General features: G+C 47.0%; 1 protein-coding gene across 1 annotated transcript; it reads right to left on the bottom strand.

Annotated features, from left to right (window-relative positions):
- Positions 1 to 6,122: 6,122 nt before the first annotated feature.
- On the bottom strand, positions 6,123 to 14,000 carry LOC119386380 (uncharacterized). Its single transcript, XM_037653695.2, has 2 exons — positions 13,715 to 14,000; positions 6,123 to 6,470 (listed from the first exon to the last, which is right to left on the bottom strand). Exons 1-2 carry the CDS (start codon positions 13,942 to 13,944, stop codon positions 6,143 to 6,145), a joined length of 558 nt encoding a protein of 185 aa, XP_037509623.2. The 5' UTR covers positions 13,945 to 14,000; the 3' UTR covers positions 6,123 to 6,142.
- Positions 14,001 to 24,686: the final 10,686 nt, after the last annotated feature.

Consider the following 24,686-nt stretch of genomic DNA (forward strand, 5'->3'; position numbering starts at 1 on the left):
CTCGTCACCCCTATCATCACTAGAATGAAACCAAGGAACACAGCAGGCGCCCTATCTTCGCGGAGTTCGTATCACAAGCCTGATGTATCGTACACTTCGTGTAAATCCACACGAGGCAGAAGTTTAGAAGCTGAAGGCTTGTAGAGATAAATATTCTTTAACTGGGGGTGTCGCTGTAGTCAACGTTACGACAAGCGGTCTTGTCTTCTTCAAGGCAGCAACCCGTTACGTCGCTGCCTTGAAGATGACAAGACCACTTGAAACGTTGGCTCAGACGACACCCCCGGTTCAAGAATATTCATCTGTACACTTCGTGTGTTACATATGCATGGTCTATTTAACAGTCGTCCGACAGAGTTAGGTTAACTGCACTTAAAACATCAAAATATTTGCATCGACGTCACGTTGGCTTGCCAGAGCTCATAATTCGTCATGGAGGCCTACTATGTAATGTTTGTTGCCCTCTGTGTGAGGTTGCGGTCTCGGGCAAAGAGAGATGCGCATTTTCTTACCCGTTGAACCGTAGCAGTGATGATGGCGTTGCATTTTGCAAAGGCAAGGCATGGAGTCGCTGCAGAAGAGTGAGACATGCGCACAGCCCCAAGAGGAAATGCATGCCTGAAAATGGAAACATGATTGTTTGAAAAGCCACAAGCTTCTAAATGTGTGAAAACAAAATTATTTAATTTCCGTTTGTCGCGACCTCACTAGAAGTAATTGAGTCTAGCCCGAGTAGTGTAGTACTCGGGCTATAGACTAAACCGAGATACAACTGTGTGAGAGATGCAGTGAACAACACAGTGCAACCAAATCACGAAAATAAATATTCAATGTAGGCAGCGAGTTCTCCAGGGGCTTCCCGCGATCACACAACTGCCTTCGTGTAGCGACTCCGCTCGACAAGGCGCGAGACACTTTCGATACGCCTAAGTGGAAATATTCACCAACACCAAAATTATGATTGCGTAAAGATAACTATGATTCCAATTTTTAGTCTACAATTAAGCATTCGATCGTTTCACACTTCGTCTCTGCAACGGTGAGCAATATATATATAAGGCTCGGGCTCGTGCAAGGCAATCTTCCATAGAAACCTGCTGCGTGTTTAAAAATGAAACAAGGGCCGCCTATGTTTGGCCACTACTTCATTGAGATGTCACGCAATGAAAAACAGATAATCATAGAGACGTTACGGTTGCTTTTTTTCTTCTTTGAGCTGCACCGCGTTAGTAAGAGGGACTACACCAACAACTGAAAAAAAGGAGCCCGAATGCTGTTGTCGCAAGGAACTGAGAGAGGCTAGCGTTAGGCCTTCTTGATTTTCCCCAACGATACCCTCCACTGCGCAAGCTGATCTCAAGCACACGGACAGTGGCGTTGCTGTGCAAACACATGGCAAACCTAAGAAGTTCATTTAATTCGTAAAAAGCTTTTCAACCAGACTCAGTGAACGAACTTACCTGCTTGTATTCCAAAAGCCCTTCCACGAGAAGCACGCGAGGCTCGTTCGGGGCATGCGCTGACGTTTTCTTAATCGCAAGATGATGATGATGATGATGATGATGATGATGATGATGATGATGATGATGATGATGATGATGATGATGTGCCTCTACACATGGCTCATACCCACACTGGGGGATTGGCCAAGAATGGTAGATATGAAGATGTAAAGTTATAACTACTGAGTTAACGCAAAAGACAAGCAAACATAAAAAAGAACTAGTGCAATAATTATTTCTACATTCAGCCCGGACTTCTCATCCTAACTATAAATTAGAATAATGAAATTATTGTGGTACCGAACGTCTTCTTTTTTATTGATTTTTTTCTTATTGATTCATTGCTACTATCGGAACAGGTTTGCAATTAATAACTTAAAAGCACATTCGTTTTGTTTCATGAAAGAAAGCACTTACAGCATCAAAAACATTCCTGTGGCTGACGCCCAAATCCGAAGCACCGAAGGTGAGAATAGCGTCTATTGTTAAGATTATCTCCAGCTTAGCACATGGAGTTTCAAGTCTTTTTCTTTGTAATATATAGCAGCGACAGAATAAAAAATAATGCTCTAATGATTCGATTTCTGAACAAAAGTGACAGAGGGGAGATATCGCCAGACCAGCCCTGTGTGCATACAGATTCAACGGGGGCGCTCGGCATCGTAATCTAGTTAATAATACTTCTAATTGTCTAGTTTGGCACCACTGGATTTTCCATGGAAATTTTAAATGTCTAAATTCTGTCCATGAAGTTATTGATCCTATAGCGTCTGCTCGAAGGGAAAATTTCCTATACCTAATCGCAGTTATGCTGTCATCACAAGCTCCACAGTGCTTCTTCCTCGTCAGATTTCTTGCTAAATCGTTGATAAAACCGCGCATTGCGTAGTGTGCATGAATTTAGAGCGCCCGCCGGTTGAACCCCTGGTACGTGCCCACGAATGCGAGTTCTAACAGCACGAATTTAATCCAATAGCCTCAACAGGATTATAGCCACCTTGATGAATCCATGTATTGTGTTATAACGTGAAGCGTACAGTAATCCGGTGGATCTCATATCCAGAGACCGTAAGACACCACAATTTTTATAATTTCATCTCGGTCGCGTTCATAGTTATACCAGCGCAGCGTGAGAGTTTCACAGTTTCATGAAAACAAGGTTACAACGTGCCGGGTCGTTTGCATACCTGATGAACTGCTTGCTCTCATCTGTCCGCGACTCTGATGCTTTGTCAACACAATACCCAAAACCTACAAAAACCATCACTATCGCTACCCAATCTGGGGGAGCACCCACGACACAGACGGCGCAAACAGCAGACGGCACGAGGAGACGTGTGGAGACTTGGCTAGACCCCGCGAGACCTTGCGTAGAGGTTCCCACAAAAGTCAGCACCTTTAGGCAATTCTAAGGAGAGCACAGGCGAAAACCTATGCTCTTACGAGACACTCATTAAATTACCTTGACGTTCTAAGCCGATCGCATTTTTGTTGCACACCCCCGAAGCTTTCTCCACCTTCACATGGTACAGATGACGTCATCAGATGATGACCTAACAACACAATTTTTGTCGATCTGTGACGTCACATGACAATTTCGGTACCGTTCCTGTTGTCCACGCTGAACGCCGGATTTATCAATTCTTGAGACGCAGGCAGTCCGTCAAAAGTTCCCAGGCCACGATGTCCATAGGAACACATCGGATAGTGGCCTGGGAACTTTTGACGGACCCTGTACATGGCTTTCGCCTTAACTGTGCTTCGCATTCAAGAAAATTATCAGCCTGAAAAAAAGGACACACGTAGTATTAAAACGCATAGGCACGAAGTGCGAATGAGAAGAAGCGGTAGAATTTTATGGTCGTCGCGTTACACGCCACCATTGAGAAATATATTTTCACAAGTGCGTGAAATCTGGGCACTTTCGTTGTCTCTCTCTACACGCAATTCGCGACCAGCTCTTAGCAGGCCTCGTCACGTCGGCGTCTACGGAGCATTTCCATGACCTCAAATCAGCCTGTAGTTAGCAGCACAGCGGAGGACAATATTGCTTCCGGCGCCGTGAACCGTGAGTAGGGGAAATAAGTTGTGGAGCAGGGCGACATCTGGAACTTCAGTCTGAAAATTTTCCAAAGCATTTTCCAATACTTATCCGAGCGGGAACCACCGCACTGCCGCTGGAGAGCCCCCCTTATCTGCCACGGAGGTTGACTTTCACGTTTGCCGTTCCATCGCCTCCTGGTTCCGCTAGCAACACAACCACGCACTACCGTGGTAGAATTTCGCGGACGCCGCGAAATTTTCAATTCCTATTGGTCCACGAGGCCATCAACCGGATAAAATCAAACGCACCCAACTCCAGGCCGTCCAGAGGGCCCACGACATCGCGACGGAACTTGGACTTCCAGTCCCATCATGGGCGGAGCCACCAACTTGATCTGGGGGCCTCCGGCTCCCCAGATTCGAGTTCCTCAGGACTTCAATAAAGTTCTTGCAAGTCATGTCATGGGCCTCTTCCAAAGCAACTACTGCGTTCTATTCGTCATCCTCCCGACAGGACGCGTCTTGTATAACGCCGACATTCTGTTGAGCGTCGCGACGGTGGTTGCAGTGGGCGCCGCCCTCAATCTTCAGAAGAGCGACGAGACTGCGGTCGTGTGGGGCACGAGGCTGAGAATGAGCAGCAATAGACTGGTCACGGCTGCATTGGTGGTAATGCTCCCTTTGTCCGGCGCAGACATATGCTCCGCCATCATGTGGTCTGCGGTAGTCACTATGGTAAAAGGCGTGATTTATGCCACATTCTGGAACGGTGCGTTGTGCGTGAATTCATCAAGCTTGCAAAGAGTGTTCGCGGACCTCCCCACCTCCCTCCCCCCGCACCATCGCAGACTTGACACACCTTCGTTCTGTGTACAGTGGCCATATATCCAGCCAATCGCGAAGACCTCGCATGATATAGCTACTCACCCACCCCGCGCTTTGTTTTCCCCCTGTGTGTGTATTTGTTCCTTTTTTTTTCTTCGTCTCCCTCTTTTGCCCGACAGTGACTGGCTAGCAGAAGCACGAGCGTAAGGGAATTTCCTTTTTCTAGCCTTGCACATCACCCGAGGGTTCATATTATTGCGCAAATAAAGGTATTATTATTATTATTATTATTATTATTATTATTATTATTATTATTATTATTATTATTATTATTATTATTATCTTATTAACCGTGGTACGGCATGGTTACTGATTGCCGCACCAGAAGGCGCTCTGTTCTCGAATCCCTTAGTGTGCCTCGATGCGTGCGCAACAAAACGCGCATCAAGGCACCCTAGAATCCCTCTTTGTGTGGATTCCGACTGGCAAGCTCGTTTCCGTTGATCGAAAAATGCGCAATGCATCTTCCTCACCTCATTCACAACTATTTTATATCGCGGGCAGAACGTGGATATAAAAAACGCCAGGCCTGCGCTGAAACCGCAGCACAGTCACAGCGAAAGCTGGAAGAGCGGCGTTTCTAGAGCCCGTTCTAAGCTGCCTTGGGGCTACTAATACAAGTTCACTAGAAAGGTACCCACTACGCCATAAATCACAATTTTTGTGAGCTTGGGAAGCACCTACTAAGCCATTATTCGTCATTGTGCGGGGAAGCGAGGCACCAGCTACACCTCTGTAAGGCATTATGTGCACTTTGTTGACGCGACGACTGATGACGATGAAGAATTATGGCTCAGCCCTTTGTAATGGGTTGGAAGCTTTAAACGGCCCACCAGGTATGCAATTTGCATTGGGTGACGCCCGATCGCTATTTCCCTCTCCCGTCATGCTGTATAACATACGTTGACGTGGAAGAGAGACGGGGGGGGGGGGGGGGGGGCGAAGAACTTTACTGAGAACCCGAGGAAATGGATCATGCGCTTATGGGCTTCCTTCGCAACCAATACAAGTGCACTTGCGAGGAACCCACTACGCTATAAATCATTGTAATTTTTAGAAGTAGGGCAGCAGGCACTGTGCCATTTTTCGTCATTCTACGGAGAGCCGTCGTACCTACTTAATGCATGTAAGACATTATGCGCACTTTGTTGATGCTGTGCCTGATGACGACGAAGAATTATGGCAGAGCCCTTTGTAATGGGTTTGAAGCATTCAACAACCTACTCGTTGCGCAATTCGCATTGTGTGATGCCTTGTGACAGAATTCGCGTTGTGCGACGCTTGGTGCTTATTTTACTCTTCTACCACGCTATATTGCATTTGCTAATGTGGTTCCTTCCCGACATGAAGCCTGTATAGGACCTTTTTTATAGGCAGTTTCAAGCACCGGGATGGCTCAGAGGTTGAATACTGGGCTCCCACGCAGAGGGCCCAGGTTCAAACCTCGTTCCATCCTGGAATTTTTTTCTTTCGTTTTTTTTTCTTATTTCGAGCGATAGTGGTTACGGACACCGGCGGCGGCGGCGAACAACTACGGCGCCAAAAACGGCCGGTGAAATGATCTCATAACAGCTTTCGCTGCAAAACCTGACGCTGGAACAATGCCGTGTCATATGTCATTCCGACAACAGGAAAAGCGGGCGGAGCCGCTGAACCAAACGAGGGGGTCCACAAGCATAATCAAACAGCGAACATAGACGTATATTTTCTTTCTATTTCTTATAGTCTGCAAAAAATACTTTGCGGTGCGGCGACGGCAGCGCGTCGCTTGACCCGCTGCGCGTCCTAGGTTCTCGCGCAGTCGCAGAGTAACGAGAGCTGCTGCGGCTGCGCAGCCTCGTCATAGGCGACCGCCTATCATCGTCGTCCTCGTCGTCGTCGTCAGCCGCATAGCGCCGCGACCTCTCGGAGCGGGTCCCGGGCACCGGGAACGAGCGAAATGAAGACGCTTCGTCGCTGCACGTGGCCTGCGGGGCCCCCCGTCGGTGATGCGACTGCGAGCGCCGCGACGAGCGACCACCACCAGTGACAGCCGCGAGCCTGCGCGTTGAAGGAGTTGCAGAGTTCGCTTAGGGCTAGCTGATCTAGCATCTGGTCTAACCTGTTAACTATGTTATTTATTTTTATTTTCAATACAGTAAGCCCTTTCGGGCTGTTACAGGGTGGGAAAGTTTGCAACACTGGAGCTGTATATGCGAACAGCATAGAAAATATACAAACAGCATAGTACAAACAGCACAATGCGAACTCAAAAACAAATGAATAAATAGCGCATAAGAAAATACAAAACAGCAGCATATAAATGATGTTGTGCAAATATACATAACAATAAGAATCTCAGAATTAGACACCGAGTGACTGAAGCTTTTCTTCGAAACTCCTATGGTAATAGGAGTTTCGAAACATAGGAGTTTCGAAACTCCTAAGGAAAGCCTATGGTAATAACGGTCGTGTGGGCCGTTAATAAGTGAACCGCCAAATGCCCTGTAACCTTTAGAAAATAACTCATCTGTCTATGGGCCTATTCTGTAAATAGAACACTTACTATTCAATATCTCCTGATCCTGATCCGCCATTTCAGATACATGTGATTTTAAAGTTTGACCCTCATTAAAGCTTTATCAATTCGTACTAGTCGAGCACTAGTGTTTTCGCAACGTCAAAGGCAACTTAAAATCTGAACCAACAGCACGCTCAAGTACGACTACAGCGTTTCAAGAGCGGATGTTCCGCATACGGAAATTATAACCTTGACGCAACTTGTACAGGTAACGAAGATACATCGTGGGTGTATTGTGACAAGCGATACTGTGGCGCGATTAACACGACAGTACAGCGCTACGAAAAATATGCTACCGAAACAGACATTCAAGAAGTGATGTAAAACGTGTGAGGCTGTGGATACAAGCATAAAAAAAAAGCCGGCAGATCCCACGCATTGTGGGAATCGATGTAATGCGAAGCAGCCAGCAAAGAGCTGCATACATCGTCTTGTATGTCATTGAGGAAAATGCTTGTCATGGTTTTAATGTTAACTCCTATTATTTATGTTCGTCACACAGTAACGTCGCGCAATACCAAGTTCGGGGTCGATCAAGCTAGAGAGACGGCCGCCAGCGCCCCATGAGCGTGGCACGCAAGTCATGCTGTACATGACATACGTGTCATGACTTTCATGTTAACTCGTGTTATTTATGTTCCTCACACGGTCACGTCGCAAGATACCAATTTTGGTGTATATCAAGCTAGCGAAACGGCCGCCAGCACCCCATGAGCGTGGCACGTAAGTCATGCTGTACATGACATGCGTGTCATGATTTTCATGTTAACTCGCGTTTTTATGTTCGTCACACAGTCACGTCGCACAAAACCAATTCCCGGGTAGATCAAGCTAGCGAAACGGCCGCCAGCGCGCCATGATCGTGGCACGTAAGTCATGCTGTACATGACATGCGTGTCATTATTTTCATGTTAACTCGTGTTATTATGTTCGTCACATAGTCACGTCGCGCAATACCAATTTCGAGGTAGAGCAAGCTAGCGAAATGGCCGCCAGCGCTCCATGAGCGTGGCACGTAAGTCATGCTGTACATGACATGCGTGTCATGATTTTCATGTTAACTCGTGTTATGTTCGTTACACAGTCACGTCACAAGATACCAATTTTGGTATATATAAATCTAGCGAAACCGCCGCCAGCGCCCCATGAGCGTGGCACGTAAGTCATGCTGTACATGACATGCGTATCATGATTTTCATGTTAACTCGTGTTATTTATGTTCGTTACACAGTCACGTCGCGCAATACCAATTTCGGGGTAGATCAAGCTAGCGAAGCCGCCGCCAGCGCCCCATGAGCGTGGCACGTAAGTCATGCTGTGCATGATATGCGAGTCATGATTGTCATGTTAACTCGTGTTTTTATGTTCGTCACACAGTCACGTCACAAGATACCAATTTTGGTGTATATAAATCTAGCGAAACCGCCGCCAGCGCCCCATGAGCGTGGCACGTAAGTCATGCTGTACATGACATGCGTGTCATGATTTTCATGTTAACTCGTGTTATTTGTGTTCGTTACACAGTCACGTCACGCAATACCAATTTCGGGGTAGGTCAAGCTAGCGAAACCGCCGCCAGCGCCCCATGAGCGTGGCACGTAAGTCATGCTGTACATGACATGCGTGTCATGATTTTCATGTTAACTCGTGTTATTTATGTTCGTTACACAGTCACGTCACAAGATACCAATTTTGGTGTATATAAATCTAGCGAAACCGCCGCCAGCGCCCCATGAGCGTGGCACGTAAGTCATGCTGTACATGACATGCGTGTCATGATTGTCATGTTAACTCGTGTTTTTATGTTCGTCACACAGTCACGTCGCGCAATACCAATTTCGTGGTAGATCAAGCTAGCGAAACGGCCGCCAGCGCTCCATGAGCGTGGCACGGAAGTCATGCTGTACATGACATGCGTGTCATGATTTTCATGTTAACTCGAGTTTTTATGTTCGTCACACAGTCACGTCGCGCAATACCAATTTCGTGGTAGATCAAGCTAGCGAAACCGCCGCCAGCGCCCCATGAGCGTGGCACGTAAGTCATGCTGTACATGACATGCGTGTCATGATTTTCATGTTAACTCGTGTTATTTGTGTTCGTTACACAGTCATGTCACGCAATACCAATTTCGGGGTAGGTCAAGCTAGCGAAACCGCCGCCAGCGCCCCATGAGCGTGGCACGTAAGTCATGCTGTACATGACATGCGTGTCATGATTTTCATGTTAACTCGTGTTATTTATGTTCGTTACACAGTCACGTCACAAGATACCAATTTTGGTGTATATAAATCTAGCGAAACCGCCGCCAGCGCCCCATGAGCGTGGCACGTAAGTCATGCTGTACATGACATGCGTGTCATGATTGTCATGTTAACTCGTGTTTTTATGTTCGTCACACAGTCACGTCGCGCAATACCAATTTCGTGGTAGATCAAGCTAGCGTAACGGCCGCCAGCGCTCCATGAGCGTGGCACGGAAGTCATGCTGTACATGACATGCGTGTCATGATTTTCATGTTAACTCGTGTTTTTATGTTCGTCACACAGTCACGTCGCGCAATACCAATTTCGTGGTAGATCAAGCTAGCGAAACTGCCGCCAGCGCTCCATGAGCGTGGCACGTAAGTCATGCTGTGCATGACATGCGCGTCATGATTTTCATGTTAACTCGTGTTATTTATGTTCGTCACACAGTCACGTCGCGCAATACCAATTTCGTGGTAGATCAAGCTAGCGAAACTGCCGCCAGCGCTCCATGAGCGTGGCACGTAAGTCATGCTGTACATGACATGCGTGTCATGATTTTCATGTTAACTCGTGTTTTTATGTTCGTCACACAGTCACGTCGCGCAATACCAATTTCGTGGTAGATCAAGCTAGCGAAACTGCCGCCAGCGCTCCATGAGCGTGGCACGGAAGTCATGCTGTACATGACATGCGTGTCATGATTGTCATGTTAACTCGTGTTTTTATGTTCGTCACACAGTCACGTCGCGCAATACCAATTTCGTGGTAGATCAAGCTAGCGAAACGGCCGCCAGCGCTCCATGAGCGTGGCACGGAAGTCATGCTGTACATGACATGCGTGTCATGATTTTCATGTTAACTCGAGTTTTTATTTTCGTCACACAGTCACGTCGCGCAATACCAATTTCGTGGTAGATCAAGCTAGCGAAACTGCCGCCAGCGCTCCATGAGCGTGGCACGTAAGTCATGCTGTACATGACATGCGTGTCATGATTGTCATGTTAACTCGTGTTTTTATGTTCGTCACACAGTCACGTCGCGAAATACCAATTTCGTGGTAGATCAAGCTAGCGAAACTGCCGCCAGCGCTCCATGAGCGTGGCACGGAAGTCATGCTGTACATGACATGCGTGTCATGATTTTCATGTTAACTCGTGTTTTTATGTTCGTCACACAGTCACGTCGCGCAATACCAATTTCGTGGTAGATCAAGCTAGCGAAACTGCCGCCAGCGCTCCATGAGCGTGGCACGGAAGTCATGCTGTACATGACATGCGTGTCATGATTTTCATGTTAACTCGTGTTTTTATGTTCGTCACACAGTCCCGTCGCGCAATACCAATTTCGTGGTAGATCAAGCTAGCGAAACCGCCGCCAGCGCCCCATGAGCGTGGCACGTAAGTCATGCTGTACATGACATGCGTGTCATGATTGTCATGTTAACTCGTGTTTTTATGTTCGTCACACAGTCACGTCGCGCAATACCAATTTCGTGGTAGATCAAGCTAGCGAAACGGCCGCCAGCGCTCCATGAGCGTGGCACAGAAGTCATGCTGTACATGACATGCGTGTCATGATTTTCATGTTATCTCGTGTTATTTATGTTCGTTACACGGTCACGTCGCAAGATACCAATTTTGGTGTATATAAAGCTAGCGAAACGGCCGCCAGCGCACCATGAGCGTGGCACGTAAGTCATGCTGTGCATGACATGCGCGTCATGATTTTCATGTTAACTCGTGTTATTTATGTTCGTCACACAGTCACGTCACAAGATACCAATTTTGGTGTATATCAAACCAGCGAAACGGCCGCCAGCGCACCATGAGGGTAGCATGTAAATCATGCTGTACATGACATGCGTGTCATGATTTTCATGTTATGACTTGCCATTTATGTTCGTCATACAGTCATGTTACGCCATACCAATTTTGATGCACATTCGATGAACCAAGCGACCAGGAGAGCACAAAGTCGTAGGCGGCTAGATAGATAGATAGATAGATAGATAGATAGATAGATAGATAGATAGATAGATAGATAGATAGATAGATAGATAGATAGATAGATAGATAGATAGATAGATAGACAGATCGATAGATAGATAGATAGATAGATAGATAGATAGATAGATAGATAGATAGATAGATAGATAGATAGATAGATAGATAGATAGATAGATAGATAGATAGATAGATAGATAGATAGATAGATACGCTCAAAGTCGCAGAAGTTCGCTAAGAAATGCTTCGCATTTAATAAATATCTTTTATGGCTGTTGAATTTCCGTACTCGATAACTTTTGATTTCTACTCATACCAATGTTCGCTCTCGCCTCATTTGTTTGATCATCTGCTGAAAGGCTAGACTAACACCTATTATGTATGTTTAGAAATACATTTTTTAGGAAACTTATAAATATATAAATTATCGGTATTTATTGTCACCTTGTCTTGCTTTCATTTTATGGGATAAGAAATAAAGCAAAATACAGCCAACGTCACGTTTTTCAAAAAAGAAAAAAAAAACTCGCGTTGTCTTCTTTAAGCGTTCACCAAACGCCCCAAAGATGCCGCTACATTCACAAAACTTCGTACGACAGTAGCTCCAGTACAAGAGAGCGCAAACTAACGACACGTGGGCTCAGTGTGCGGAAGAAATGGCGCCATAAAACGTGCTTCAATTTAGCGAAATAAGACAGTTGTTCCATGTCGCTGCCATGGTGCACTTTATTTTACCCATTTAACCACATTGTGACGCTGTGGGAATTGATGACGTACGTTCATTGACCGTGCTTCGTGCGTGTTTTGACCGTAAAGGGTGATACAATCTGCAAAAGCATTACGAAATTTGCGCGAGCCTCTGTAAAGCAGCCATATAGTCCATATCAAAAGGTGGTTGTAGCACTGTGGAAGCTACGGGGCTGCTTAGCCAATAGGAAGAGCGAACGCCCCTCACGATGTATTCATCCGCGCGACGTCGTCTGCTTGGCGTCCCCATAGCGTCTGCGTTCACGCGTTGGTCGAGTAAAGCGAGCACACGGTAGCAACCAGCGCTCTCTGTGTTGGTTGCTACCGTGTACTCGTTACTAAAAAAAAAAAAGACGTGGCGCCAGTCGTCGAAGCTGGTTCCTTGCGCCTTGAAATTATGAAGTCGCTGTCCTGAGCCGTCTCACCGGTAGCTTCTAAGGGGATGTTTGTGTTTGTCTCTTATTTGCGTCCTGACGCTTCGACTTTCTAAAGTTCATTCACAAATTGCCGGGGACAAGGCTTAGCAGGCGTGGCTGAAGAAACAGCTGATCTCAATTATGAGGACAAAAAGTACCTGATACTTTGTCCTCCGCTTTAGATAACGCAATACGGTAGACGACTGCACCGTTTATTTACTATGTCAGGACAGCGGGCATGTAGCAGGCGCGAGTTCGGATCGAAGCGGACCATCACGTCTGCATGGGCACTGCCATGTTGGTTCGCCATCACAGTTATTGACAGCTACCGATACATTAATTAAATGGTTATGGCGTACATGCGAATCGTGATGAGCGTATCACGAATTGCTGTGACGTAACGTGTGCCAAACAAACGAAGTTGTCTTAAGCTTCTCCAATGACAATGCAATTACAAAGAAACTATTTTTTACTGCGCAAGCACGTGGTCTGCTTACACCTCGTACCTTCCACCCTCCTGCAACCAGCTTGCGAGATAGAGTATAGACGCCATGCAACCAGAACATGTTTGGTGTGCTGCGACTCCCATCTAACGAGCTGCCAGAGCGTGTGCGAGCCTCGCACACATTGCACCTGTTACGAATGCCGAAGGCAGTAGTAGATGCGACTTACAGGTAAGCGGCGTTGTTTTCAATAACGAACTTGCCGGAGTGTGTCTTCGTGTCGTGTTTTTACCCGAATTCATACTCGTGCATACTTTGGCTCGCTACAGATAGATTGTAAGAGCTTTTTCCGTTTGCCCGGTTGGTTCATGTAGAAGCTGAAATTAAATGCTGCACTTCGTTGCATACCTACTCTTATATGCAAACTTCATTCATAAGACAGGTGTCTTCGTCTGATATTATCAAACATATTATACACATCTGTACGTGTAGTGAGGAATGAATAAATAAAGTACACGAGCCGAATAATACACTGAGTTAATATTCGCGCAGGAAACCAGCGATCACAAAACGAAGACAGCGGTGAAGCACAGCCAGACACGACAAGCGCTTGTCCTGTCTGGTTGTTCTTCACCATTGTCTTCCTTTCAACATCGCTGGTTTCCTTTTCGAATATAATGTACCAAAAACTTGAACTACAGTGACGCAGCAAGCTACGTACGTTAGTTTGATTTGAGTTTCATGTACTCTTTATCCTATCAATCTTTCTCGTTGAAGTAGTCTTTATACCTCGAATGAGCTTGACTAAGATTTATAGTACCAACACTGTTGACGGCATCAACGGACTGCCCATTTTACAGGCATACCTGCGCAGAGACTCCTGTAGCGATGTGGGCATTGGCGGCACCTCGCTACCGAAGCGGGCCGATGCAGCCGGGGTCGGGCTGGCCATTCTCGTTCGGGAAGGCACTGGCTCGGCGACGCTGGACGAGTCTGGGTAGGAGCTCGATACGCCCTTGCCCGCCATCAGCCGCCTCACCAGCTTGTTCTGGTAGATGGGCGAGGCCAGAGTGGTAAAGGCCTGCTGGGCCCACATCACCCGGTTCTGATCAGCGGCGCCGCATCCGCCAGAGCTATCTATGGTGCCCTGGGCGCTCCTGGATTTAAACATAGTGCAGGTTTTGTGCTGTGTGCGAGGAAAGAGGTCCAAGGGCAACATCACGGCACAAACCATACTCATTTAATGGTCGTCTTCCACTATTTCGACCGGGTTTGCTTTTGGACTGTCACGCATATGTATGCTAAACGTAAGCCCGGCAAGAAAAGTTAAGGGGTGGGCGACGGTGGCTGCTCTGCGTGAAGAATAATCGATGGTAAGTTACGTCGGGCCAGTGGTCTTCATGTTTCATTCATACGTTGTTAAACGCTGCTCTGAAGGATGAAAGCAAGATTTATTCCTCATCTGCTTCATGTTCGTTCTTCAGTATGAATGTAGGTGCCAACTTTCGCCAGATGTGAAGTGAGCGCTCTAGTCTTGGGGAAGCTTCAGGGGGGGGGGGGATCTCTGACAAAGCTATACCTTCCCTTCACGAACATGAAGTCCCTCGCAGCAGCGTAATGACCAAACGGCTTTAATAAAATGAAGAAGTTACAGTTTCGCCGCAAGGGCGAAGCCATGAATGCGATGGCAACAAATTGGACTGTTATACGGAGAAAGGCTAGCAGCTAATTTCTTAAGGAAATGCGGTCGCTGCAGCGAGTGAACTGATATTCGTGCTGTCTATTTCTTAAACGCAAACTAAGCAGTGAGGGCACAGAACGCACAAAGGTATGAGACGTCGGCCGATCCCCTGCAAGGGTAAGGCTCACGCGTCTTACCTTAAAGGGGCGCTGACATAAAATTTCAAGCTCAAGATGTGTCCTTCATTCGAAGGTTCGGTATGCATAAGTATTTTTGACCAAGTTTCAATGGCGTCCGTCCCCTAGAAGTTGTTTTATATCGAGGGCAAAGAGCGTACGAAAGCTCAAAGAGGCTTTCGTCATCCTGCGACATCGACACTACTGTGACGTGTTCGGTGTGGCGCATACCATCCTCAATGACGATGCACTAGTAGTGATGACGTGGACGATTCGAGTGCTTTCATCGTGGCGCCGACGCCTGGAAACGCTGTCACTCTTCATGCCTGATCTTCGTCGCACCGCTTTGAATGATTTCATGAAATTACAAGACGCAAACCACCAAGAAAAGACAGGCGAAAGGAAAGAGCATGATTCGACGTGTGTTCGTCAGTCAGGATGTAGGGTAATTGTGTTGTTGGAAGCCTGGAAAAAGCGGATTGAGTGTGTCGTTTCATTACACGTGAGGCACACGCCGACATGACGACAAGCTATCAAAGTGGAGTAGCGTATAGATAAATGTCATCTCTAAGAATTAACACGCAGGTAGCCTTAATAATGAATTTTAGTTCGTCCGCAGACTTCGTTGCGCTAGCATAATACCGGGTTACTGCAGCCCTAACCGTGAGAGGCCGGATAGGTGGGGCCATCTGGCGGCGCAAAGAACTTTGCAAGCACAGAATTGCTATTGTAGAAACCTAACGTACTCTATTTCTCCGCTGGTGTGCATTCGCTATACCGATATCCCATAGACCCCTTTGCGTATACCGGAATATGCCGTGCACGCTAAAATTCTCTAATATAGCTAACTGAGACACACCAGCGAGCATGGCCCAAGCGTGCGTCCCCGGGCACCTCCTCGTTGCTGCTTGGAACGGCGTTCATTTTTAATCGCTGTTTTGCAAAGCGTCGAAGCGAAAATGATTCGGGACGTCGCGAATCGCGGTGATTGCAAGTTCCAGAATGTCGCCTTCAACACTAGTCGACAGTCCTGACGGCGATGCTGGTGACAAGGCATGACTCAACGTGTGCGCCTAGCAGACGAAATGTTAGCTGAGCAGCTGAGCCCCACGTCACCCCTTTCTGTAGAGGAGTGATCAGCTGGGGCACGGTCTGGAGGTGGCGCTGCCGGCGCTAAAAACTGGCGGGCTTGCCGGCCGTTTTGAATCGGGCTAGATACCGGCGATCTAAATCAATAAAACATTCGTCCCTCAGTGGCATTTTGGGTCGCGAATCGCTACTATGGGGTCGATAACTAGTCGTGGATACAAAAATCTTGACATGCGTAAATCTGATGTCAGTGCTCCTTTAAGTTCGTAGTTTCCGCCGGAGCGACGCAGCGCCCCCTCCGGTACCCTCCCCTCTCTCCACGTGAATCTTTCGTGAGACGAAGAACTTTCTGCTGGAGGAGCAGGAGGAAGAGGAGAGGTGAGTTGAGGAAAAGACGCTATTTCTGCAGCCATAGTTGAGAGAATGGCTCAGCGTATGTAGGAGAATGGGGAGACAGTGACAAAGATAAGTGAAGCGAAGAAGAGAGGAGAGTGGCGTCCATGACCAAGGACGCGGCGGGCGACTTTACAGCCGCTTGTCCAATCCACTGTCCCCAAGGGAGTGAAGAAACGCCTTGAAGTCGCGATCGTCGGTCGCGTTCACACGCTTTCACTCGCACATGAAGCATACGACGCGCGGGGCGATGTCTTTTACTCACTTCAACCTCGCCTCTTTGTCGATGATATTGATTTCGACTTTGACGGAACCTCATAGCGACGGCAGAAATGCTTCTTGAGTGTTCGTATAATTGCTATTGCGATAAAACGAAATGTAGAGCCATTAGACGGGATTACATTTTAAAACCAAGTGACGACCTCACCCCCTGAATCCCTTCGGCATGCGGACCCAGTCTTTCATGGACTGGACGTTGAGGCGGCTAAACATGTCGCGGCGCTGGTGACTTCTGTGAGCAGCTCCACCACCTTCACCGCCGTAACCGTCATAGAGGGACTCGGGGGCCTGTTGTGCCGAATACTGCGGTTGCTGCTGTTGCTGTACTTGGGGCTGCTGCTGGCGGCGGTTCGCCGTTCCCGGTTCGGTAGCTGTCGCGTCTTCCGCGTCGTCGTCGCTGTTACTTGAGCCCGAGCTGGACCTTTTGCTGCTCGCAGCACGTGCGCAAACAAACATAAGTTCAGGTATGGTGTCATGAACGCAAATGAACATTCAGGAAAAAAATTTTTTCAGGAATAAATTTTTAACGCGAGCTATAGATGGGCCGTGCGATTTCCTGAACTCAGTTACCTGAACAGTGCGGGGCCGGCGAACGCGGATCTGAGATGACGTACCAGTCCGGAATACACCACAACTATAACTTTCATTAAAATTCTCTTTTTGTAGCGACATTTTCAAGCTCATGCACTTTCCTCCTAATAAGTTGCACTCGCTTAGCCGCGCGCTTCTTGGCTAAGGGTAGCGTTGTGGGCTTGTTGGTAAGTCATTTTCACTTTGTAATAGCGCAGCAATGAACGAGGACACAGAGAAGGAAAGATCTAACGACACGCAGCACTATGCGTCGTTAGATGTCTCCTTGCCTGTGTGTCATTCATTGCTGCGTGTCTGTGCTTCCCCTGTGTACTAGGAGGTCAGGGTACTTCAAGCTGTTCTTACAAGTTTTACCTGTCCTCGTAGCCTTTTCTTGTTGTGAAATAAAATTTTAATTTCAATCTCAACTGTTTTATAGGCTGTTGTTTGCGACGCCAGACACGTGCCACGAGTGGCCTATGAACGCTTCATATTGGCTCATGCTAACCATGCATCACAGTCTACATTTCTGAATTACCTGTAAGCAATATGAAAAAATCCGTAAACAGGAGGTGGGTGCTCGAGCCAACGTTTCGACAAGTGGACTTGTCGTCTTCAAGAATGGAACAGTTCCAGCCTTGAAGAAGACAAGTCCACTTGTCGAAACGTTGGCTCGAGCACCCACCACCTGTTTACGGATTTTTTCATCGCAGCTTCCATCTTCCACTTCCTGCCGTTTTCTGTAAGCAATATACAACTGCGAGACCTACGTATATATATGGATTGTGTATTAGACGCAAGAATGGTGGCTCTTTAAAAGCCTCACGCTAAATAGGGGGCGTAGCTTATGTCTGTATTAACCTCCTTAATGAATTGAAAGGCTGATTCGTGGCACTTCATGCAGTAAAATAGTTTGAAATGACAAAGCTACTGACATTTCCGCACGATAAATACACTCTGAAAACGAGTAAAAAAAAAGTTTCAAATGCGCTTGTATAGACATTAGTAGCCTGGCAGCTTACCGCTTCGAAATCAGGTAGGCAGCCATTCCAACTACTGTAACAGCAACGACTGCCACAGGGACGAACCATGACATCCATTCTTGCACCAAATCGCCTGCACCGTCGCAATAAATTAAGGACAATAGTGCTTTATATTGACATTGAGTTTTATTAAACGTTGGTTGGTGGGATAAGCAAGTGCAGCGCAATATGCAGGAAGGGGCCTTTTAAGTAAACACGAACAGGGCGCGTTAAAACAAGCGAAATATTTCGAACAAACAATCATGAATGCTGTAGCATCACTCATGTTGGATTTTAGTGTCAGAACGTGTGCAAAGGTAATATTAGAAAAAAAAGAAGTCATCATGATAACGTATCTCACTGCTAAAAGAAAATAGGCAGGAGTCGACTAAGAAGCATCTACTTAAATTTAAATGTAATCCAACTCTGATCATACAAATACACGAAAAAAATCAAAGTTGCTTCGTCGGGCCCACTTAATGTTGCATTATGAACACATTCTAATAATGAATAAAATATTTTCACTTTGATGATGCGTGATGATTGAACCTGTCGTTTGTTTGCTAGATTGTGGGGTACACATGCTTAATTTTTTTTTCACGTGACCTAGAATCCTGCGCACGCATGGTGCCGATTTCTCCTTTTTTCAGCTTTGTTCAATAAGTTTTAAGTTAGACAGCGCTCGTCCTGCGTCATTTTCTCCTGTGTCTCCGTCATTTCATCATCATCAGCTTGTCTACGCCCACTGCAGGGCAAAGGCCTCTCCCATGTTCCGCCAATCAACCCGGTCCTGTGCTTTCTGCTGCCACGTAATACCTGCAAACTTCTTAATCTCATCTACCCACCTAATTTTCTGTCTCCCCCTCACGCGTTTGCCATCTCTTGGAATCCAGTCAGTTACCCTTAATGACCACCGGTTATCCTGCCGACGTGCTACGTGCCCGGCCCATATCCATTTCTTCTTCTTGATTTCAACTATGATGTCATTAACCCCCGTTTGTTCCCTGACCCACTCTGCTCTCTTCCTGTCTATTAAGGTTACACCTATCATTTTCCTTTCCATCGCTCGCTGCGTCGTCCTCAATTTAAGTTGAACCCTCTTTGTAAGTCTCCAGGTTTCTGCTCCGTAGGTAAGTACCGGTAAGATGCAGCTGTTATATACCTTCCTCTTGAGGGATAGTGGTAGATTACCATTCATGATTTGATAATGCTTGCCGAATGAGCCCCAACCCATCCTTATTCTTCTAGTTATTTCACTCTCATGGTTCGGCTCCGCGGTTACTACCTGTCCTAAGTAGACGTACTCCTTTACAACTTCCAGTGTCTCGCCACCTATCGCAAAGCGCTGTTCTCTACCAAGATTGTTCCACATTACTTTAGTTTTATGCATATTAATTTTCAGACCTACTCTTCTACTTTCCGTATCCAGTTCAGTAATCATGAGCTGCAATTCGTCTCCCGCGTTACTCATCAATGCAATGTCATCAGCGAATCGTAGGTTACTGAGATACTCTCCATTAACTCTTATCCCTAGCTCTTCCCAATCTAGGGCCCTGAAAACCTCCTGTAAACACGCGGTGAATAACATTGGAGAGATCGTGTCTCCCTGCCGTACGCCCTTCTTTATTGGGATTCTGTCGCTTTCTTTATGGAGGACTATAGTGGCTGTGGATCCGCTGTAGATTTCTTCCATTATGTTTATATAGGCTTCGTCGATGCCTTGATTCCGCAGTGCCTGCATGACTGCTGATGTCTCCACCGAATCAAATGCCTTCTCGTAATCTATGAAGGCTATGTATAGGGGTTGGTTGTATTCCGCGCATTTCTCTATCACCTGATTGATAGTATGAATATGGTCTATTGTTGAGAATCCTGTACGAAATCCTGCCTGGTCCCTTGGTTGATTGAACTCCAATGTCGTATTAATTCTGTTAGCAATTACTTTTGTAAATAGCTTGTAGACAACCGACAGTAAGCTTATGGGCCTGTAATTTTTCAGGTCTTTGACGTCCCCTTTCTTATGGATCAAGATGATGTTGGCATTCTTCCAAGATTCTGGTATCCTCCCCGTCGAGAGGCACTTCGTATACAGGGTGGCCAGTTTCTCTAACATAATCTCTCCACCGTCTTTCAACAGGTCTGATGTTACCTGATCCTCACCAGCTGCTTTGCCTCTTTGCATTCCCTTTAGGGCTTTCTTTACTTCTCCTGTCAATACTGGTGGGATGTCAGATTCCTCTGCGCTATTACTCCTTCTTACGTTATCATCCTGAATGGCTCGGCTGCTGTACAGATCTCTGTAGAACTCTTCCGCTACCTCAACTATTCTATCCATATTGTTTGTGACCTTGCCTTCCTTATCCCTTAATGCATACATCTGATTTTTGCCTATGCACAGTTTTGTCTTCATAGCTTTGAGGCTTCTTCCGTTCTTTAGAGCATGCTCAATTCTCTCCATATTATACTTTCTTATGTCGGCTACTTTACGCCTATTGATTAACTTCGAAAGCTCCGCCAGCTCTATTTTGTCTGTTGCATTTGAGGCTTTCATAGCTTGACGTTTCTTAATGAGGTTTTTCGTCTCTTGGGATAGCTTACCAGTGTCCTGTCTAACAACTGTACCCCCGACTTCCACTGCACACTCCTTGATGATACTAGTCAGATTATCATTCATTGCGTCAACGCTAAGGTCGGTTTCCTCGGTTAAAGCCGGCATTTATGCCCTAGTTTTTCAAAGTATGCTTCCATTCCAACTCGCCCACATTTCTACCTTACTCCAAGCACACGTACCGTTTCTTGCGTTAACGAGACGTGTCGACAAAAGGATAAGCTTGAGTACATACACGATTGCCAGTACCAATGCGAAATTTTTCTGAAGTACGTTCTGTGTCGAGTAGTGTTGTTCATAGGGCCGGACAGAGGAAGGAACACGATAACACTCACATGCGTGCGTTATCGTGTTCCTTCCGTTGTCCGGTGCTATGCGGAACACTACTCGTCCTAAGGAACCAAACACAAGTGGAAACCCTTTTGGCGCTCTATGCGTTTGGTGCTTAACGGCTTCCGGATCCGTAATCAGATACATTCGTATAACGCAATAGGCTCGTAAGGAAAGCCACAGGCAACTATCGATGGCGAACGTTCAGGGCGCATTCACACTGGCGACTGATAGAAGTCGCGCAACCAAGTTGGTCACAAGTGGTCGCTTTGCTCGAAAAGCGACCGTTTTAGTGAAATCGCTCACTGACAAATTCTTCACCTCCGCGATTGGAGTCACAAAACTGCTGAACAAATCGGCGACACAGGAGGATGACGTCGATATATCTGTGGCAGTGCACTGAAGGTTTGCATAGCCACGGTTGTGCTAGTAACGAAACAGACGAACAGGGGCGACACCAGGTGTGGCATAGGGCACACCTGGTGTAGCGAGTGTCGGCAGCGTACACATGGGTCACCGTGAGTCAGGGCGTAACCAGCAATTTCATGGGGGGGGGGGGGGGGGAGATGTTGAACCCCACCCCCTAACTTTCACCCATCCCGGGCTTCGCTAATGCTGTGAGTAGCTTTCCGGTCGCCATTTGCTCACTTTTCTCAGTTGCCGGTGTAAATGTCGCGTTATTGCCCACGAAAGTAACCAGCCAATGAGAAACGCCCCTTATACGAATGCAGGGAGAGGTTTAATAGGTGTTGCTCACCGCCAATGCATTCAGCGTGGTCTTTGAGGACGTGAGGAGGCTGGCAGGAGCAGAGCCGGTTGACGCACTCCAGGTACGGGTTGGTGGCCGCGCACTCCTCGTTGCTTCGGCACTCGTCGAACAGGTCCTTGGCTGCGTGCAAAAACAGGAACAACTATTACCGTAACTCTTCGTCGGACGCGATGAAAATATAATAATTTCTGGGGTTTCACGTCCCAAAACCATGATATAATTATAAGGGATGCCGTAGTGGAAGGTTCCGGAAATTTCGACCTGCTTGTGTCCTTTAACGTGCGGTGACATCGCACAGACACGGGCCTCCATTTCGCCTCCGCTGAAATGCGACCACCACGGCAGGGATCGAACCCGCGACCTTCAGGTCAGAAGCCGAGCACCGCAACCAGTGATCCACCGTGGCGGAAAGCGCGACGAAAATGAAAGGTCATTATACTCCTCAAACGGGAAGGTATGTTAAACGCACAGTGCGGGAATGTTACCCCTGTAAAGAGAGCTAGAATGTGCACATTTACTAAAATAACAGTGGAAACGAATATTAGAGTAACTGTTAAACAAAGCGATAAACTATTGCGATATGAAAATACTGGCGAACGAATCACGCTCGCATGATAAGTGCAAGCATTGATGTGTAGTAAACGTAGATGTTGCACGCCTCTATTTTGCCTGCTAGCTGACACGTATAAAAGTAAATTTATGAGGTGGTGCCCTAGTAGAAGCCACCCGGTTAAATGTTGACCAACTGCGTTACCTCAACGTAGGCCCGTAGCCAGGAATTTTTTTGGGCAGTGGGGTGGGGGAGGGGAGGGGGGGGGGGCTCGTGCTGAAGGCTTTGACTATCTGAGAAAAACACCTATTTTCATTATTAATTTTGGGTGAAACACCCTCCTTCATGAAAATTTCGGGGAGGAATGGGGAGTCCCTAGCCCCCCCCCCCCCCTTTACCTGGCTACGGGCCTACCTCAACTTGCACCTAAATCCAAGTACGTATGCGCTTTGCCAGATTAGGTATGCGTTCACCGCGCCCAGAAATCTAACCACCTACGTCGTGCTCAGCTCCACAACGTAGCCGCCGCGTACTAACCGGTGACGCATCGCACAACGCCGTTGAAGGTGGCTTCGACGGGCCGGTAGAAGGGGCACTGGCAGCGGCCGTTCACCTCGCCTGCATGCTTGATGCAGATCTGGCTCGGCGAACGCCTGCAGTCTCGGTCGTCGTCGCATTTCTCGTGTCGCTCAGGCCGAACCGGTGGACGGGGCCCTAGAACCGGATAAGGAAGAGATCAAGCTTTAAAGGGCTCCTAAAACAGCTTCTGAAAATACGAAGAAACGAGCGCGTTATTCTCTCTTTGCGTCTCTCGTCTTTTTTGGCGCACTTCGTGATGCCAGAACGGTGATTCACGTGACGTCATTAGGGTACATACTCTCTATTGGTCCCCGTTCTTCCCTTTCTTCCTTGTCTCGCATGTCTATCGTGCGCAATCAATTGATTTCACTTCATTTCATGCGTTTCCGACTGCGCAAGCGGAGGTAACAGCGTGTAGCCAAGAAGCGCAAAATCCCGACACGCTCAACGCTTAGTGCTGACATTGTACGCGTGTTTTATGAAGAAATAAGTGGCAAGGAGGAGATACCGCCTGTATGAAGGGTAGTGAAGGCCAGAAAGAAACCACTCCCTCGTCTTTGAACGCGGGGTGGTGAGGGGCCCGTAACATAACATAACATACTGGCTGGCCTCCATGTTGAACGCTTCTCTCAATGATAACGTCGTTCATTTGTATGAGTTGGAACACGGTAGGTGTGAGCTCCGATTATACTACGAATACAGATTAGGGATTCTTCATTAATGATATTTGTTGGGGTTATACGTCCAAATACCGTGATATGATTATGAGGGACGCTGTAGTGGAGGGCTCCGGAAATTCGGACCACCTTGGGTTCACCTAAATATAAGTACACGGAGATCAACACGCTGCATTGCAGGCGGGAAATACGAAGGCTGTTTTATTGATGCCGATGCATGTGCCCATTTTTTTATTGCTGCGCCTCAGTAGTCAACAATGAGTAAACAGGTTGATATTTTCTACAACGGATTCCCGATTCGATGCCGGCAATCTCCACAGTGCAGACATTTTTCATTTTGTTGCGGGCTTTTGTGCCCATTAGAGCTTCCACAAAAGAGAGCCAGTAGGAGTCGTCCGAATGCTATGAAAACTTGTGTCTCATTTTATTATTTCAATTTTTAATAATATATCTTTTTTATACTTGTTGGTGTTTTATTTAGGGTTCTTTTTTTTGGGGGGGGGGGGGTGGTCCGGGGGGGTTATGGATAGCCTGCTCGCGGAGACGTACAACTAACCACGCTTTTGCCGCACTTCTACGAAAGCATTCATTAAAGTTATTAGGAAAACGAGCACTGTTTACAAGCTAATCATTTCATTGCCATCGTAAAAGTACTTATTCTGGTATAGCTACATTACGCATGTCTTTTTATGTAAACTTGCGCTCTGGACTGGACTGGTCTTGCTTCATTTGGCTTATAGGATGACTAATTTTTTAAAAAAAGATAATGTTTCTTTCTTTTTTTCGGAGAAATATTGCACGCGCGAGAACCTGAATTTTGTCTATCTGCGTACCTCGAGTGACAGCGTACTTCTTCCTCATTATGTTGTTGTAGTAGTTTCCGCCCATGCCGTCGTCCCCGTCAGGGGCCAGCTTCGAGCCTTCGAAGTCGTCGTCCACTCGAAAGGCGTTCAGCGCTTTCACGGGTTCCTTCAGAGCGGCCTCGTCGCGACCACCGCGGTCATCCCTGGAAAGAATGAAAGTAACGCATCGGACATGCTCAGCAGATATGAATGAAAATTCGTTGTACCCGTTATGACGCGTATCTTTGCTTTATGTTTCCGCTATTAAAGGGG

This window comes from Rhipicephalus sanguineus, chromosome 3 (genome assembly GCF_013339695.2).
Source record: "Rhipicephalus sanguineus isolate Rsan-2018 chromosome 3, BIME_Rsan_1.4, whole genome shotgun sequence".
Lineage (NCBI taxonomy): Eukaryota > Metazoa > Arthropoda > Arachnida > Ixodida > Ixodidae > Rhipicephalus > Rhipicephalus sanguineus.